The sequence below is a fragment of the Saccopteryx bilineata genome, chromosome 1 (genome assembly GCF_036850765.1).
Source record: "Saccopteryx bilineata isolate mSacBil1 chromosome 1, mSacBil1_pri_phased_curated, whole genome shotgun sequence".
Lineage (NCBI taxonomy): Eukaryota > Metazoa > Chordata > Mammalia > Chiroptera > Emballonuridae > Saccopteryx > Saccopteryx bilineata.
Genome location: NC_089490.1, coordinates 57,347,087 through 57,366,113, shown reverse-complemented (window position 1 = coordinate 57,366,113; position 19,027 = coordinate 57,347,087). Strand labels below are relative to the sequence as shown.

Here is a 19,027-nt window from a genome sequence, read left to right as displayed (position 1 = left end):
CCACAGATCCCATCATTACCTCCATTTCATTTACCTGTCATAAAATAATCATAACTAAGGGGGCCATATGATCCATTTTCCAAAATAATTTCATAGCTAAAGTGATCTTAACAACATATAGCAAATTATCATCTGATCCCCTCATTTAAGACTGAAAATCAGAGGTCAAGGACTTGAATGAAATCCATAGCTCTTGAGCAGTGAAGTCGAGATTAGATGTAGGAATATGCTATGAAGATTTGCAGAGTTAGCATAAACAATTAGACACAGTAAGGCGCTCTAGCGCCAAAGCCCTGAGCAGATGAGAGTGCGGGGCCCCTCTCTGCCCTGTGCTGCAAACAGCAGGGTAAGATTCAGTAACAGAAATGTTTAGGCTCTCAGAACAGAGATAAGGAGTCAACATGTTCCTTTTTTTTAATTCACCCCCTGAAAACTTCTGTTTTCTTGAGTTATTTGTACTGGCTAATAAATATCTGAGTAAGGCTGGGGACGGGGCTTCAGTTCTTTGGTCTGCTGTCAAGGGCTGTTGCCTCTCCTTGGACCCGCGGAGCATGCCGTCTGGCCTTCAAGTAGTTTTTGTCACCACGACAATTAGACTTCAACTCTTCTGAAACTTAGCACCATACTTCTTACTATGCCATTGCTAGAGTTAATAATACTGACTGAAAACACAGAAGACTTGAGCACCATTTAAATTATACCTCAAAATGAGCTTTGTTTATCAAATGCCAGATAAAAATCTAGTCGTTACAATTTCCAAGGGATCACTGTTGTCCCTGCTTAGTCACTCTTAGTCAGTTTCCTGTCTTTGCTACTGCAGTTGTGATTATTTGTTTTATCTTAGAACAAAGAGCACACTGGCAGTATCACAAGTAAATCTATTTTCAGAGCTCCACATGGCTGGCAGTTTGATGAATTTCATTTATCATGTAAAACAACTTGTTTTTATCTAAAATGCTCACAGATTTTAAAAACTGCCCCAGGAAATTAGTTTCTAGTGAAAAAATACATACTTAATTTCTGCCTGTCTTGAATTGATTTGCATCTGTCAGAATTTTCTGCATTCTGATAAATTAATAACTTTCCCTGGGTCTTTTTTTTTAATACAAAATGTAGCAATAGGAAGAGAAATTCTACTTAAAAGATCTAAATTACCTATAAAAACTCTACTAGACCACTTTTGTGGCTCTTTTCAAAAACTGAGTCATAGAAATAAAAAGACTATTGGTATTAAGCATATTTACATCTGAATCATTTTAGTCACATGAGACACTTTCCTCTCTAACAAGAAATATTATTCTGTCTTGATAACTAATTCTATCATTTGGTTGGTTTCAGGGCCGTGAGAATTTATCTTTTCTCATAATGTTGTGTGAACTGCTTTACTCTGGTTAGAACCTCTGCTCTCTGGAGAGGTCAAACTCATTAGGAAGGCTAGCACTATGATCTGCACTATGATCTATCAGCATTCCATTCTTCTTTGGTAAGAGGGCTGGGTAAGGATTTTTAATTGTGACCCCAATCTAGTTTACCTCTCCTGAGTGGAGCTACAGGCAGATCCCCTGGGATAAAAAAAAAAAATACTGCTGTATCAATATGCTCACTCTTTTAACAATATCTGTTCATCAGCATCTTAACAGGGATACTGACATACTAAGAAACCATTTGGATTAAAAGTTAGGAAAATATGAAGATTTATTCAGTTTGCTTATATATGCATAAAGATAAGATGAAAGGATTCACAATAAAAGTAGTAACATGCCTGACCAGGTGGTGGCGCAGTAGATAGAGCATCGGACTGGGATGTGGAGAACCCAGGTTGGAGACCCTGAAGTCGCCAGCTTGAGCGCGGGCTCATCTGGTTTGAGTAAAAGCTCACCAGCTTGGACCCAAGGTCGCTGGCTCGAGCAAGGGGTTACTCGGTCTGCTGAAGGCCCACGGTCAAGGCACATATGAGAAAGCAATCAATGAAAAACTACGGTGTCGCAACAAAAAACTGATGATTGATGCTTCTCATCTCTCTCCATTCCTGTCTGTCTGTCCCTATCTATCCCTCTCTCTGACTCTATCTTTGTCTCTGTAAAAAAAAAAAAAAAAAAAAAAAGTAGTAATGTGGTGATCTTCGTGCGGGCATGGAAGGAGAGAATGGTAGAGAGGAAAAAGGTACAATAATAAGGGCACTTCTCACTCTTGAATCATATGAATGTATTAGTTACTCAAAAATTAAGTAAATCTAATTAAAAATAAAATGTCAACATGTTCTTTTTAATACAACATGATAAATGCTAAAAAGTAGGTATGCAGAAGATGGTATGGAAGCATCTATACTTCCAAGGACTTTGAAAGGACTCCACTGAGGAAGTAATACTGTAGCTATGTTTCTAAAAAACTATACAGGCATTTTCCAGAAAGGCCTTGTAAAGAATACTTCAGGAAGACAAATACTGAGCATTTCTTTCTGAATGTTTTATATTTATCAGGTAGCTACATATCTCATCTTCCCTTCTCACTCCAACAAACTGATATCACAGAACTGTTAGATATGAGTTGAGTCTTATTATCAGAGTAAGTCCCAAACCTATCAATCTGTGTCCCTTCCTTTACTGCTTAGCCCTGCCAGAAGATTCTGGCTATCTATAATGTGTTTAACAACCATTTTTCTCCAGAAATTCTTCCATATCTTTAAACAGAACTCCTCATAACACAATTTACGCAAATTCTTGATTTTGTTTCAAAAGGTATATATTCATTTCTCATCTTATTAAATTTAATAATATTTCTTTTTCTAAACAATCTTTACCTTTTACTTTCCTCTTTTCAGCTTTCTCATCATCTTCTGAATCATCTTAAATGTTACACAGCTCTCAAACTTTAAGGCCCAGAATTACTCCTTACCCTAGAAGCAGTTTACCAGTAGAATTAAAATAAAGATTGAATAGTTCAAATACATAGTCTGCAAACTTCCAAGATTAAACCCACACAAGAGACTGTCTAGCAGCAAAGGAAAATTAGGCAACATGAGTGAGATAACAAATTTACTTTCAATAAAGGCCATTTCATCATGACAGCTTGCCCCTTTCCCTCCACTAGTAACTGTCTTGCTTCTCCCCAACCATTAGCCACTGAGCTTGTATTATGCCCACCCACTGAAGCCCTAAACTGTCCCCATTTTACCAATGAGGAAACTGATACTCTTAGGATAGAGAAGTTTGACTCTATAGAAACTGAACTTCCAGCTGGTCCATCTATAAGTCCTATTTTTTTTTTATTTTAGTTTTTATTTTAGTGAAAGAGGAATGGACAGAGAAAGAGAGAGAGAGAGAGACAGAAAAAACATCCATCTGTTCCTGTATGTGTCCTGACTAGGGATTGGACTAGCAACCTCTGTGCTTCGGGACAGTGCTCTAACCAACTGAGCTATCCAGCCAGGGCATAAGCCACATTTTAAAAATGTCAAATTTCTCAATGGCATAGTATAGTCTCAGGAGTGTTTCTTTTCCATTTCTCATTGTTTTATCATGATTTCTAATACTTTATATTTTCAGTTTTCAGCACTCTCTCAAGCAATTAATGACTATAAACCAGTTAGAACTATGGACTGACAGAATACTTAGAGGTGGAACAGGGTTTTAGAGCTGTTCTCATAACCTCAATTTAAAAGTGGGGATAGTGCCTGACCAGGTGGTGGAGCAGTAGATAGGGTGTCGGACTGGGATGCAGAGGACCCAGGTTCAAAACCCCAAGGTCACTAGCTTGAGCGTGGGCTCATCTGGGTTGAGCAAGGGGTCACTCGGTCTGCTGTAGCCCCCGGTCAAGGCACATATGAGAAAGCAATCAATAAACAACTAAGGTGCCGCAATGAAGAACTGATGCTTCTCATCTCTCTCCCTTCCTGTCTGTCTGTCCCTACCTGTCCCTCCCTCTGTCTCTCTCTGTCTCTGTCACTAAATAAACTAAAAGTGAGGATAGTGAAACTTGTACATATACTTACCTTACTAAAGGCCACAGTTGTTCATCTGGAGAAGCCTACCACTTAAAGAAATCACGTGTGCTTATCCACTTTTGTCTAATTAATTTTCCTTTGACATAGGCTAATGTTTGTAGTACACCGATTTTGTTCGGGGGGGGTGTTATTTGGTAATGTCTGGAGACATTTTGGTTGCCACGACTAAGCTAAATGCTCCTGGCATTTCAGTGGGTAGAGGAGAGGTCTGGCATTCTGCTAAGTACCCTGTAATGCACAGGATAGACTCTGAAATAAGGAATTATCCAGCCCCAAATTTTAATAGTGCTGAATTAGAGAAACTGTCATATATGAATTAGGTTTTATTCTTAAAAATAATGGTGTTAATGGTACATTTATGATCTAGAATAGCACTGTCCAAAAGAAATACAATGCAAGCCACAAGTATAATTTCTAATTTTCTAATAACTAGATTAGCAAAGTTAAAAAAAAACAGGTTAAATTAATTTTAATAATCTTTACTTAATACAACATATCCAGATGATCATTTCATCATGTAATCAATATAAAAATTATGAGATATTTCATTCCTTTTTATACTTTGAGTCTCTAAATGCAGCGTGTATTTTATACTTGTGGCGCATCTCAATTCTGACTGGGCGTATTTTGAGTGTTCAATGGCCACCATGACAGAAAAGGGAAGAATAAAGACAAAGAGTAAGAATATTTTTCATCTTTGCCAGAGAATGAAGAATTCTATGTAAATAAATTACCAGCAACTAAACTGGACCTTTCAAAGTTTCTCCTTTCAGTCATTATAAATCTTTCTAAAGCACAATATAAACTGTAATGTTTTATAAACAAATGATTATAAAAATCACACTGATTGTTTGCTTAATAAGGATCCACTATTTTGTTTTATATTCTGACTCTGTTGGCTTTTCTATTTTCTTCCTAAATACCCAGGCATTTCACCACTGCCACAATGGAAACTCCTAGATAAAATAAAAACTATACTGTCCAACTGGGGGGATGTCCACAAAATGCCATTTCTGGGTCCCCTAGAATTGGTGTCACCCCACCTAAAAAAGGTGTCAGAGAGAAGCCCATGTATAAAATTCCTCTGCATTATATCCACTGTCTACCCCAACCCACCTTCACAGATCCTCATCTCTTTCCACCTACTATTTCCACTTTATCTGTTTTCATTCTCTATTTCTACTTAATCTACTTCCATCCTCTAATCCTACTTCATCTTTGTATTTATCCTCTGCTCTTAAATCACCCAGCAGCTCTAGTTAGAGAGTGAAAACATGTCCTGGGTTACTTGAGTCAGTTTACCCCGTTAACCCATCATAATTACTTAACAGAACCTTCTTTCATTGTCAACACTGCTCCAGTTTGGACAGTTACAGTTATCCTATCTAATAGTCTTTGTCCATAAGTCTCAGGCCAGAAGGGTTTAATGATCAATCTCTGACTACAGATAAAAGGCACACCAGTACTGTTAAAACATCACTTTACCTTAATTAAATTAGCACAGGTATTCTGTATTTCTGAAACATTAATTCTTTCTCTTTCGTTACTTTGTCTTTTTTATATAGTCTACTCATTCTGGCTTGCCTGGGTACCAGATTGTACCTTGCCAGTTTTCAGTCTCCACACTGTTACAAAAATTGAATTCATTTACTTACAATCAATGCTTTTTTTTATTATTGATTTTAATTTATTTTGTTTACATAGATTCAAGTGTCCCAGCGAATACATGCCTCCCAGCCCCATATTCCTCTCAACATTCTCCTTGCCACCCAACACTCTCCCCGCTTCCCTCCAGGATTTGCTTTCCTGCTCTCTGTAAGGCTGAGTTATGTATATATAATTTCACCAATCTCTTTCCCTTCTCTGATCCCATCCTCTCATCCCCTTTTCCTCTGGTCCCTTTGAACGCCTCTGTCTCTATTCCACTCCTCAGTTCACATTGTTCACTGGATTTCTCAAATGAGTGAGGTCATATGATATTTTTCTTTCTCTGCCTGGCTTATTTCTCTTAATATAGTAGTTTCTAGGTCCATCTGTGTTGTCGCAAAAGGTAAGCTTTACTTCTTTTTAACAGCCACATAGTATTCCACTGTGTATTTGTACCCACTGTTTTTTAATTCACTCGTCCACTGATGACACTTGGCCTGTTTCCAGATCTTGGCTGTTGTAAACAATGCTGCAATAAACGTGGGAGTGCATTTCTTCTTTTCAATCAGTGATCTGGTATTCTTAGAATATATTCATAAAAGTGGGATGGCTGGGTCAAAAGGCAGTTCCATTTTTAATTTTTTTGAGGAATCTCCATACTGTTTTCCACAGTGGCTGCACCAGTCTGCATCCCCACCAGCAGTGCAGGAGGGTTCCCTTTTCTCCACATCCCCGCCAGCACTTATTATCTGTTGTTTTGTTAATGAGCGCCATTCTGACTGGTATGAGGTTATATCTCATTGTAGTTTTAATTTGCATTTCTCTAATGATTAATGATGTTAAACATTTTTTTATCTGCGTATTGGCCATCTGTATGTCCTGTTTAGAGAAGTGTCTATTCATTTCTTTTGCCCATTTTTGATTGGATTGTTTGTCTTCCTGGTGTTAGTTTTACAGGTTCTTTATAAATTTTGGTTATGAACCCCTTATCATACGTATTGTCGAATATGTTCTCCCATTTTGTAGTTTGTCTTTTTATTCTGTTCATATTGTCCTTAGCTGTGCAAAAGCTTTTTAGTTTGATATAATTCCATTTGTTCATCCTGTTCTTTATTTCAATTGCCCATGGAGATAAATCAGCAAATACATTGCTGCGAGAGATGTTGGAGAGCTTACTGTGTTTTCTTCTAAGATGATTATGGTTTCATGACTTACATTTCAGTCTTTTATCCATTTTTAGTTTATTTTTGTGAATAATGTAAGCTGTTGGTCTAGTTTCATTTTTTTGCAAGTAGCTGTCAAATTTTCCCAACACCATTTGTTAAAGAGACTGTCTTTATTCCATTGCATGCTCTTACCTCCTTTGTCAAATATCAATTGTCCATAAAGGTGTGGGTTTATTTCTGGGTTCTCTGTTCTGTTCCATTGATCTATATGCCTGTTCTTATGCCAGTACCAAGCTGTTTTGAGTACAATGGCCTTGTAGTATAACTTGGTATCAGGAAGTGTGATACCACCCACTTTATTCTTCTTTTTCAAGATTGCTGAGGCTATTTGTGTTCTCTTTTGGTTCCATATAAATTATTGGAATATGTATTTGCTCTGTATCTTTGAAGTATGTCATTGGTATTTTAATTGGTATTGCATTGAATTTATACATTGCTTTGGGTAATATAGACATTTTAATAATATTTATTGTTCCTATTCAGGAACATACTATATGCTTCCATTTGTTTGTATCTTCCTTAATTTATTTTATCAATGTTTTATAATTTTCCGAGTACAAGACTTTAACCTCCTTGGTTAAATTTACTCCTAGGGACTTTATTTTTTTTGTTGCAATAGTGAAGAGGATTGTTTTATTAATTTCTTTCAGAGAGTTCATTGTTGGTGTATAAAAATGCCTCTGCTTTCTGAATATTAATTTTATATCCTGCCACCTTGCTGAATTCATTTATCAGGTCCAGTAGTTTTTTGACTGAGACTTTAGAGATTTCTATGTACAGTATCATATTATCAGCAAATAATGAGTTTTACTTCTTCTTTCCCAATTTGGATGCCTTTTATTTCTTCTTCCCTTTTATTTCTTCTTCTTGTCTGATTGCTGTGGCTAGGACTTCCAGAACTATGTTGAATAAGAGTGGTGAAAGGGGGCACCCCTGCCTTGTTCCTGATCTTAAGGGGATTGCTTTTCATTTTTGCCCATTGAGTATAATGTTGGCTGTGGGTTTGTCATAGATGGCCTTTATCATGTTGAGGTATGTTCCCTGTATTCCCACTTCGCTGAGAGTTTTGATCAAAAATGCATGCTGGATTTTATCAAATGCTTTTTCTGCATCTACTGATATTATCATGTGGTTTTTCTCCCTCCTTTTTTTATATATTATGAATTACATTGACTTATTTGCAAATATTGTACCAACTTTGCCTTCCCAGAATAAATCCCACTTGATCATGGTATATAATTTTTTTCATGTATCCAGTTTGCTAATATTTTGTTGAGAATTTTAGCATCTAAATTCATCAGGGATATTGGCCTATAATTTTCTTTCTTTGTATTGTCTTTGCCTGGTTTTGGAATGAGAATTATGCTCGCCTCATAAAAGGAGCTTGGAAGTCTTCCCTCCTCTTGAATTTTCTGAAATAGCTTGAGAAGGATAGGAGTTAGATCTCCTTTGAATACTTGGTAGAATTCACCTGTGAAGCCATCTGACCCAGGGCTTTTCTTTGTTGGGAGGTTTTTTTTTGTTTTGTTTTGTTTTTTCATTTTTCTGAAGCTGGAAACAGGGAGAGACAGTCAGACAGACTCCCGCATGCGCCCGACCGGGATCCACCCGGCACGCCCACCAGGGGCGACGCTCTGCCCACCAGGGGGCGATGCTCTGCCCATCCTGGGCATTGCCATGTTGCGACCAGAGCCACTCTAGCGCCTGGGGCAGAGGCCACAGAGCCATCCCCAGCGCCCGGGCCATCTTTGCTCCAATGGAGCCTCGGCTGCGGGAGGGGAAGAGAGAGACAGAGAGGAAAGTGCGGCGGAGGGGTGGAGAAGCAAATGGGCGCTTCTCCTGTGTGCCCTGGCCGGGAATCGAACCCGGGTCCTCTGCACGCTAGGCCGATGCTCTACCGCTGAGCCACTGGCCAGGGCTGTTGGGAGGTTTTTGATAACTGTTTCGATCTCATTTGTTGTAACTGGTCTATTTAGGTTTTCTGATTCTTCCAGATTGATTTTTGAAAGATTATATATTTCAAAAAATTTGTCCATTTCACCTAGGTTGTCTAATTTTTTGGCGTACAGTTCTTCATAGTATTTTCTTACAATCTTTTGTATTTCTGCTGTCTGTTGTTACTTCTCCACTCTCATTTCTAATTTTATTTATTTGAGTCCTCTCTTTTTTTCTTGGTGAGTCTGGCTAAAGGTTCATCAATCTTGTTTACCTTTTCCAAGAACCAGCTCCTAGTTTCATTGATCCTCTGTATTGTTTTTTTAGCCTCTATGTCACTTATTTCCGCTCTGATCTTTATTATGTCCTTCCTTCTACTTCCTCTGGGTTTTACTTGCTGTTCTTCTAGTCCTTTTAGCTGCAGGGTTGTTTATTTCAGCATTTCTTGCTTCTTAAGGTATGCCTGTAATGCTATAAACTTCCCTCTCAGGACTGCTTTTACTGTGTCCCATAAATTGAGTTGTTGTATGTTCATTTTCATTTGTTTCAAAGAAAATTTTGATTTCTTCCTTGATCTCATTGTTAACTCATTCATTATTTAATAACATGCTATTTAGTTTCCAAGTGTTTGAATGTTTTTCAGTTTTTCTATTGCAGTCGATTTCTAGTTTCATGCCATTGTGATCAGAGAAGATGCTTGATATGATTTCAATCTTCTTTAATTTATTGAGACTCATTTTGTGTCCTAACATGTGGTCTATCCTAGAGAATGTACCATGAGCACTTGAAAAGAATGTATATTCTGTTCCTTTAGGGTGAAAGGTTCTGAAGATATCTATTAAATCCTGTTGATCTAGTGTGTTCTTTAAGGCTGTTTCTTTGTTAACTTTCTTTCTTGAGGATCTATCCAGTGATGTTAGTGGGGTATTGAAATTCCCTACTATTATAGTATTGCTGTTGATCTCGCCCTTTACGTCCATCTAAGTCTGCTTTATATATTTTGGTGCTCCTATATTAGGTGCATAGATATTTATAATGGTTATATCTTCCTGTTAGAATGCTCCCTTTATCATTATGTAGTGATCTTTTTTATCCCTTACTATAGCCTTCATTTCAAAGTCTATTTTATCAGATAACAGCATTGCTACCCCAGCATTTTTTTTCATTTCCATTTGCATGAAATATTTTTTTTCAATCCCTTTACTTTCAGTCTATGTTTATCTTTTGTTTTGAGTTGGTCTCTTGTAGACAGCATATGTACGAATCCTGTTTTCTTATCCATGCAGCTACCCTATGTCTTTTGATTGGAGCATTTAATCCATTTACATTTAAGGTTATTATTGATATGTAGTTGTTTATTGCCATTTTATTCTTTAAATTTACACTTCTCTTTTACTAGATCCCTCCCCCCTTTTGTTCTGTTTACAACAGGTCCCTTAACATTTCTTGCAGCATTACTTTGGTAGTAATGAATTCCTTGAGGTTTGTTTTTTTTGCTTGTTTGTTTTTGGGGGTCTGGGAAGCTTTTTATTTCTCCTTCAATTTTAAACAATAGCCTTGCTGGATAAAGAATTCTTGGTTGTAGGCTCTTGTTTAGTATTACTTTGAATATTTCTTGCCATTCCCTTCTGGCCTCAAGTGTTTCTGTTGAAAAGTCAGATATCATCCTTATGGCGGCTCCTTTGTAGGTGACTGCTTTTCTCTTACGGCTTTTAGTATTTTTTATCTCTTAGCTTTGGTATTTTAATTATCATGTGTCTTGATGTAGGTCTCTTTGGGTGATTCTCTGTGCTTCTTGAACTTGTGTGACTTTTTCCTTCATCAATTTAGGGAAGTGTTAAGCTATGATTTCTTCAGTCAGATTCTCTATCCCAGGGGTCCCCAAACTTTTTACACAGGAGGCCAGTTCATTGTCCCTCAGACCGTTGGAGGGCTGGACTATAAAAAAAACTATGAACAAATCCCTATGCACACTGCACATATCTTATTTTAAAGTAAAAAAACAAAACAGGAACAAATACAATATTTAAAATAAAGAACAAGTAAATTTAAATCAATAAACTGACCAGTATTTCAGTGGGAACTATGGGCCTGCTTTTGGCTAATGGGATGGTCAATGTGCTCCTCTCACTGACCACCAATGAAAGAGGTGCCCCTTCCGGAAGTGCGGTGGGGGCCGGATAAAGGCCTCAGGGGGCCTCATGCGGCCCGCGGGCCGTAGTTTGGGGACCCCTGCTCTATCCCTTGTTCTTTCTCTTCTCCTTCAGGAACCCCTATGATGTGGATGTTGTTTCTCTTCATGTGTCACAGAGCTCTCTTAGAGTTTCCTCAGACCTATTGATCCTCTTTTTGCTATTCTGCTTCCGTGCTTTCACTTATCTTGTACTCTAAATCACTGATTTGATCCTCTGCTTCATTCATCGTTTTTAATTCCTTCTAGTGTAGTCTCCATTTCTGATACTGTGTTTATCATTTCTGTCTGATTGTTTTTTATGATTTCAATGTCCTTTATAATGCTTGCTATCTCTTTGTTTAGGTGCTCATTAAGTCCATCTATTGTTGCTCTAAGATCCTTGAGCATCCTAACAATCATTATTCTAAACTCTGCATCCGGTAACTTGGTTATTTTCATCTCATTCAGTTTTTTTTTCTGGGGATTACTCTTGTTGGTTCATTTGAATTGCATTTCCCTGTCTTCCCATCTTGTCTCTGTATAGAGCGATCCTTTGGATGTGTTGTTTGTGTAGCTAGTTCAGTACAGGGTTAGTGTTATCTGCTTCCAGGTTTCAGTTGTGTTGTTTCTAGATCTTCTTGGGTTGACCTACACTGTTGTTCGCAATCCGCTGTGGGCTACTTATCTGCTACTACTGCTCTTTTTGCTATTTGTGTCAGTGTTTTCTATGCGTTAGCTGGGTCAGATGTGAGGAGCTTTTTCTTAAGATACCACTCTAACTAGAATTGTTAGGTCCTGAGCTGATGCTCTCTGTACCTGGCTGCTGGATGTACCAGCCCTGGACCTCCCTGGCCGGAACCTGGTGCAGACCAGTGGAGGTCACTGCTTATGACTGGCCCTTAGCAACCTTCTTGGGGCTACAGGCGATCCAGAATTTGTGGCTTCCTCTGCTGGGCCCTGATGCTGTTGTAAATATCAGCTGCACTCCTAGGCTAGCTTCTATCTACTCTTGGCCAGTGTGTGTGGCCTCTCTATTCCCAAGGTGTGGTCTTTCTGCCGGCCCTCCGCTGCTGCCGCCTCCTCAGGCACTGGCACTGCCAGGCATGTGGATTGCGGGCCACAGCTCAGGCTGCCTCATGGGCACGGGGAACACCTCGCCTCTCTGGGCTCCGTCCCCCACCACCATGTGGGCCAAGCCCTGCGGCCACCACCGCAGCTGGGCCCTCCAACCTTTCGGAGGGCACTCAGCAGTTTGGGAGAGCAGTGTATCCCAGACATCACCACTCAAAACTTGTGTCCCTGATACACCCCCTGTTTCTAAGCATCTCTTTGCACTGACTGGAGCAGGAGAGCCTCTGGTGGATGGGGTAATTGCTTCTCTTTGCTGGCTTAGTTTTCCCAGGAAAAATGGTCACTTTAGGTTTGGGGAGTGACCCAGTACAGGGGTCAGGCTGGTTGTCCCCCACAGTTTCTCCCTGTGTCTGCAAGACTACACTCTCCTCTCACAACTCCAGTTCTCTCGGTGCACCTCTCTCGTGGAGCCCCAGGTAAGTGGCTGTGAACAAAATTTTCCGTGGGTTCCCTTTAAAACGGAGCCTGGGTCTGAGAGTTCTGTCTCCCTTTTGCAAATAGTAACCCCGCTCTTCTTTCAGCTAAATACTATCCATACACCTCCTCTAGTCCCTGGGGCTCCAGGCCGGGGATCCGGTCATGGGACTTAGGACCCACAACTCTCTGGGAAACCCACCCCACTGTGAGACCCTCCGGACCGCCTCTTGCTCCTGGAAGTGGAGCAGCCCTTTCCACATTTCCGCCCTTCCTACCAGCTCAGTGTGGTTTCTTAGGTGATGCTTGGTTATAGATTCCTTGGTTTAGGCCAAAGTTGGTTTTTCAAGATGATTGTTCCTAAATTAAGTTGTAATCTACTTTGGTTATGGGAGGTGGGAGTTGTAACGTCCACTTATTCTGTTGCCATTTTCCCTCTCCCAAATTGGATAGTTCTTAACATGTGGGCTGTGGAATTCTCCTGGTGTTTGTCCAATGCTTTTCTGATTTGTAAAATTTTTGTCTTTGTTTCCTAATGCCTTGCAAGTTGACTCATATCTCTACCTGCTACTGGCCTCACCCTAGTAAAACATTCTGCTCTTTCTAGATATGTTGCCCCAGTAATTAGTATCAGGGCTAGAGATAGCATTCAAAAGGAAACTCTTAATTTATAAATACATAGTATCTCAGGACCCTTAATCTCATTCTGAGTAAAAAACATGTTTGAATTTTAGAAGATAAGGAGCAAAAGGAATACTCATTACAGTTTTGGTTTGTTTTTTGTTGTTGTTGTTGTTGTTTTGTATTTTTCTGAAGTGAGAAGCAGGTAGGCAGAGAGACAGTCTCCTGCATGCGCTGGACCAGGATCCACCTGGCAAGCCCACTAGGGGGTGATGCTCTGCCCATCTGGGGCATTGCTCCATTGCAACCGGAGTCATCCTCAGCACCCTGGCCAACTTTGCTCCAATAGAGCCTTTGCTGCAGGAGGGGAAGAGAGAGACAGAGAGAAAGGAGAGGGGAAAGGGTGGAGAAGCAGGTAAGCACTTCTCCTGTGTGCCCTGGCCAGGAATCAAACCCAGGACTTCCACACTCCAGGCTGACACTCTACCACTGAGCCAGTTGGTCAGGGCCTCAGGTTAGTTATGATTAGGAGTTAGTTAGAAATCCTTGGTTTCCTAAACTGTACTGATTTTGGTTTCATAGGAAGAGGGGTTGTTTGTTTTGTTTTTCTGGTCTTAACTGCATTTGTCCATCCTTGTTACTGAATGATTTTAGGTTATCAGTTTTTTTCTCTCAGCACTTTCAGGATACTGTTCTACTGTTCTTCTAGTAAAAATGCTCTAACAGCCAGCTAATTACTAGTAAATTAGCTATCAATTTACTGATCACTGGTTAGTAAACCTGTCTCTTTCTCTCTGGCTGTTTTTTATACCTTATCAATGTCTTCGGTGTTCTTAAGAGTCTGTGAATTTTTTTATTTACCTTGCTTGGATTTTGCTGAACTTGCTAAATTTGAGGAATTGTGACTTAACAATTTTGGAAAATTTCAGCCATTATCCCTTCAGATGTTGCTTCTTCCTCATTCTTGCTACTACTTACGGAAATGATTACAATTGTTAGACTGCATTACTCTTGCCTCCATGTCTCTTGAATGTTTTTCTATTCTTTTGTTTCTCTGTGCCACATTCTTTGTAATTTCTGCTGTTCAATCTGGCAGTTCATTGAACTCTACTACTAGGTCTAAACTCTGACTATTCATGCTATGTACTTTTTAATTCCACCAGTTCTATTTTTCATCTCTAGAAGTGTTTTTTTTTAATTCTATATAATTGTTTTTAGCAGTCTCTTATCTTTTATTCATGTTACCAATTAATTCCTATTTTCCTAAATATTTCAAACAATCATCTTTATTCTGTATATGAATAATTAAGTCCTCAGGGTAAAATCTTGCTGTTGTTTATTTCCTCATGTGTTGTCTAAATTTTACTGTGCACTAATAATTGTCTGATGTGTACATGTGGGCATTTTGAGGATTTTAGGTTAAAACCATTAAAATTTTGTATATACATCTGCCAAACAGCCTGGGAAACCAGTAAGAGGGTTTTAAGGTTTCTGAGGTTTCATAGATGGTATGTATTTAAATTTTCAGCTCTTACATGGGCAGAACATAGTTACAAATTCTCAGTGAAAATTTCTCTTTTCTCTTCCCCATTACCTCATAAAGAAGGCCAGGGCAGATATGATACTCTGACATTCCATTTGTTGTTAGATTTCTTTTTCTAAGCCTTCCCATTTTACTGATCATATAGACCTTCAAATGTCCAAGCCATAGACAGGGATCTCAGTTTCAACTCCCTGCCTTTACAGACCCAAGATCTGGTCTCCTATCCTCTGTATAACCAATATAATTCTTATGTGGTTCTAAGTTCTGAGTATCTAGACTAAGTGCTTGTGGGAAATAGAGGCTTTAAAACTAGCTTATCATTCTGGATGCTACTTCTAACTACTCTTTTTTACAGATGTCTGGGGATTTCCTTGTGAACTAATGTGCTCATTTTAAATGGTGTTTATTGTATTTGGTGAGACATTTTGAGGATTGACAGTTTTTCATTTCCAGGGAGAAAGGAAAAAAACCAGACAAATCTTTTTACCTACTGGAAGAAGCCTAAAGAGTCTAGCATACTTTCTAATTACCCTGAATGGTATTACAGAAGAACACATGACTTTCAATACCAGATTGTGAAAATAAGATATATACTATTCAGGATGAGGTAAAACTATTCATTTAAAAATTTTAGTTACAATCACATCTCATACAGGCAGTGAATCATCGGATCATTTACAACAACATGGATGGACCTTGATAACATTATACTGTGTGAAATAAGTAAATCAGAAAAAAAACTAAGAACTATATGATTCCATACATAGGTGGGACATAAAAATGAGATTCAGAGACATGGACAAGAGTGTGGTGATTATGGGGGAGGGGAGGGGGAGGAGAGGTAGGGGGTTGGGGGAGGGGAGGGGCACAAAGAAAACAGAAGGTGACGGAAGACAATTGAACTTTGGGTGATGGTAATGCAGGATAATCAAATGTAAAAATAACCTGGAGATATCTTCTCTGAACATATGTACCCTGATTTATCAATGTCACCCCATTAAAATTAATAATAAAATAAAAATTCTTAAAAAAAAATCAATTAAGAGGAGAAAGGGATTGGTTTACAAAATAAATTGACTGGAAGAATTTCCAAACACTAAAATTCAAACTAGTTTGTTTTTGGTATATACCAATATATGACTTATTTGTTTTGTAGCAGTAAGAACAAAAAGAAATCCTTTTTTGAACATCTATTACTTTCACTGTGCAAAGAACTTTATTCATGTAATTTTTTCTTAGCTCTATGAATCCCTGTACAGATTAAAAAACTGAGGCTCAGAGAACAAAACTGGCTCAAAGATTGCAAGCCAACAGGTCTTGAGAAGCTAGGATTCAAATCTAGGTATGCCTGTGCTATTTCAATACTGCTGATAACAGGCCTCTGGCAACAAGGCCTTGAATTACAAAACTCATTGAACTAAATAAATAGAAGATTCAGGCTGAACAAGCTAGTTTATTCCTAAATTGGATGTCAAAGTCAGGACTTATTGAAAAACAAAAAATTACATTTCTTCCATAGTAAAGGATTAAGGAAAGTATTCCTGCTATTCCTACTGCATGTCTAACATTTTCAAAAAATACTCTACTGAATAAAGCTTAGGAGGTAAAAATATAAGCCATGCAGATTGTAGAACTACTACTGGTTAGAAGGTAAGGGGAATAATGGGTTGTATTTTGTAAATAGTTTAAAATCAGAACGTGGGTTTCGTATGGTAATGAAGCAAGAAGTGGAAAAGTTGAAAACAAATGGGAGACAATGCTGGGAGAAAACATTTCACAGTATAACTCTTATATTTCCTCATTTTTCAGTCACGTGAATATATTATATATTCAAAACATTAAATTCCAAAAAATGAGTTTAAAAATCAACTCTAACCAACTGCTCTAGCAAATCTGTGTATAACAATAGAATAAAAGACTAGCGAAAACTAAATTAAGAGTATGTAAAGTTCTTCCACTTCCATAATGCTTAATTCTCATACTATGAATGTTCTCTCAAAACAGGACAAAAATTTAAGGTTAAAGTCATTGTTTCATTCTAAAGAACTGAAGTAAAACCTTTACAGGGGCAGACCACAAGGCCAGTGAAAATGAAAACAATGTATTGATTTATTTAAATCTATCTGTTGAAATCCAAGTTAAAAAAAATACACATGAGTTACACATCAATGCCAGCTTAGCACTGTCACCACTGACCTTTAGGAACAGCAGGTTTAACTGCCATTCTGCCAACCAGACATTCTTTCAGCATGGATTCATAATTGACCCAACGATGAACCTGGTATGGGATATAAACAACAGAAAAGCAACCTGATTAACTCCATGAGATGCTCTAATTTTATTCTGAGCAAAAAAAATAAACATTTTTACACTGCTCTGCAAAATAGAGAAGCAGATTCAATTTGCCAACAAGGGAGTGACACAACATAAGTAGGGTAACAATGCTCTCAAAGTGCTGTCTACAGACTCCGGAGGTTCCTGAAGTCCTTTCAGATATACGTGAGGTCTCAATTCATTTCAAAATATACTAAAATTTGGCCCTGGCCAGGTGGCTCAGTGGACAGAACGTTGTCCCAGAGTTACAATGTTGTAGGTTTGATCCTCGGTCAATGCACATACAAAGAAGCAGCCAGTGAGTACACAATTAAGTGGAACCATGAGTTGCTGCTTCTCTCTCTCTCTTTCTCTTTCCCTCTTCTCTGAAATCAATGGAAAAATTAATTAAAAAAATACAAAAATTTATTTGCCTTTTTCATTGTGTTTACATTTGCATTGATTAAAAAAAAAAGCAATGAAGGGTAAAATTGCTTTCATCTTAGCACAAATCAAGGCAGTGATTTCAACCATTATATTCTTCACCAGACCCATGGGAGGTGGGGTCATTTAAGAACATCCTTGATTTCATTTAAGAACATCCTTCATGAAGCATTATTTTCTTTTTTTGTAATTGAATTTATTAGGGTGACATTGGTTAATAAAATTATGTAAGTTTCAGGTACACAATTTCTATAACACACCCTTTGTATATTGTACTGTGTGTTCACCACCCTGAGTCAAGCCTCCTTGTATCACCTCCTATACCCTCTTTCACCACCCAACCCCCATTCCCTCTGATAAACACCATACTGCTGTCTATGTCTTTGAAGGTTTTTTCTTTAATCCCTTCATCTGTTTCACTGAATACCCCAACCCTCTTCCCCTCTGACAGCTATAAATCTATTCTCTGTATCTAAGAGTCTATTTATACTTTGTTTCTTAAATTATTTTATTCATAAGATTCCACATATAAGTGAGATCATATGGTATTTATCTTTTTCTGACTGGCTTATTTTACTTAATATAATACTTTCCAGGTCCATTCATGCTGTCACAAAAGGTTAAGATTTCCTTATTTTTTACAGCTGAGTAGTATTCCACAGTGTAAATGTACCACAGCTTTTTTATCACCTCATTTATTGATGGGCACTTGGGCTGCTTTCAAATCTTGGTTATTGTTATTAAATCTCAACCCTGGAGTACCGATCTTTTTATATTCTGTGATAAAATGGAAAGTTCTCAAAAATACTTCTACTACAAAATAAAATGGTAGCTCTGAGGAAAAATATTTAGGCAACTGTTTAATTTGAAAATTAAGTTTTTCCTAGGAAGGCTGTTCAAACTTAAAAGAAAAAGAACGACCTATAAACAAGATGGTTATGCAGACCTGAGTAACTGATATTAAAGCCAAGGGGAAGGCAGAAATCTGGTAGCTAAAATATTATTTAAATTGATAAAGAACTTCAGAATACAGCAGTTCTTGTGAATTCCTTTGTGACAAGCTTCTAACCTTATAACACTGAGGAATACAGAGATAAATAGGTTTTACTGGAAATTTTTCTTGCAGAAAAGTACAGTCAGCATCAAGATGTTATAGAACAGATATAAAAGTATGGCAGCCAAATTTTCATGGAAATGAAAAATGTTCCCAAACTTTTGTATTTGGGTTGCATTTCTAGACAATAACAAATAAATTACAATGGGAATTTGCCTTAAATCAGCAATAAAAACCTCCCAAAGAAAATGCTATTATGACCAATGGGTAAACATGACTTTTCTCTAACACAAGGACATAAAAAACAAATGAGATTCTGCTATTTAAGCAGATGCATCTAAGTTTATTTAAATGTAAAACAAACTATATTTCCAGCAACCTAGTGGAAAAAAAATAAATCCTAAAATATATGAGAATGTAGGAACAGAAATCAAAATTATGTTTAAGACACTAAAAATAACCCAATCTGATTCAGGTATCTCAAACGTTAAAAACCCAGTAGTACATGGTTAACATCAACTAA

General features: G+C 37.9%; 1 protein-coding gene across 2 annotated transcripts in view; it reads right to left on the bottom strand.

The window, feature by feature from the left end:
* CYB5R4 (cytochrome b5 reductase 4) overlaps positions 1–19,027 on the bottom strand; it is a 140,145-nt gene that overhangs the window by 82,612 nt on the left and 38,506 nt on the right. For both annotated transcript variants that reach the window (XM_066254151.1, XM_066254159.1), the window contains exon 4: positions 16,890–16,971. In XM_066254151.1, the coding sequence (XP_066110248.1) occupies positions 16,890–16,971 (82 nt within the window). The remainder of the gene's footprint in view (positions 1–16,889; positions 16,972–19,027) is intronic.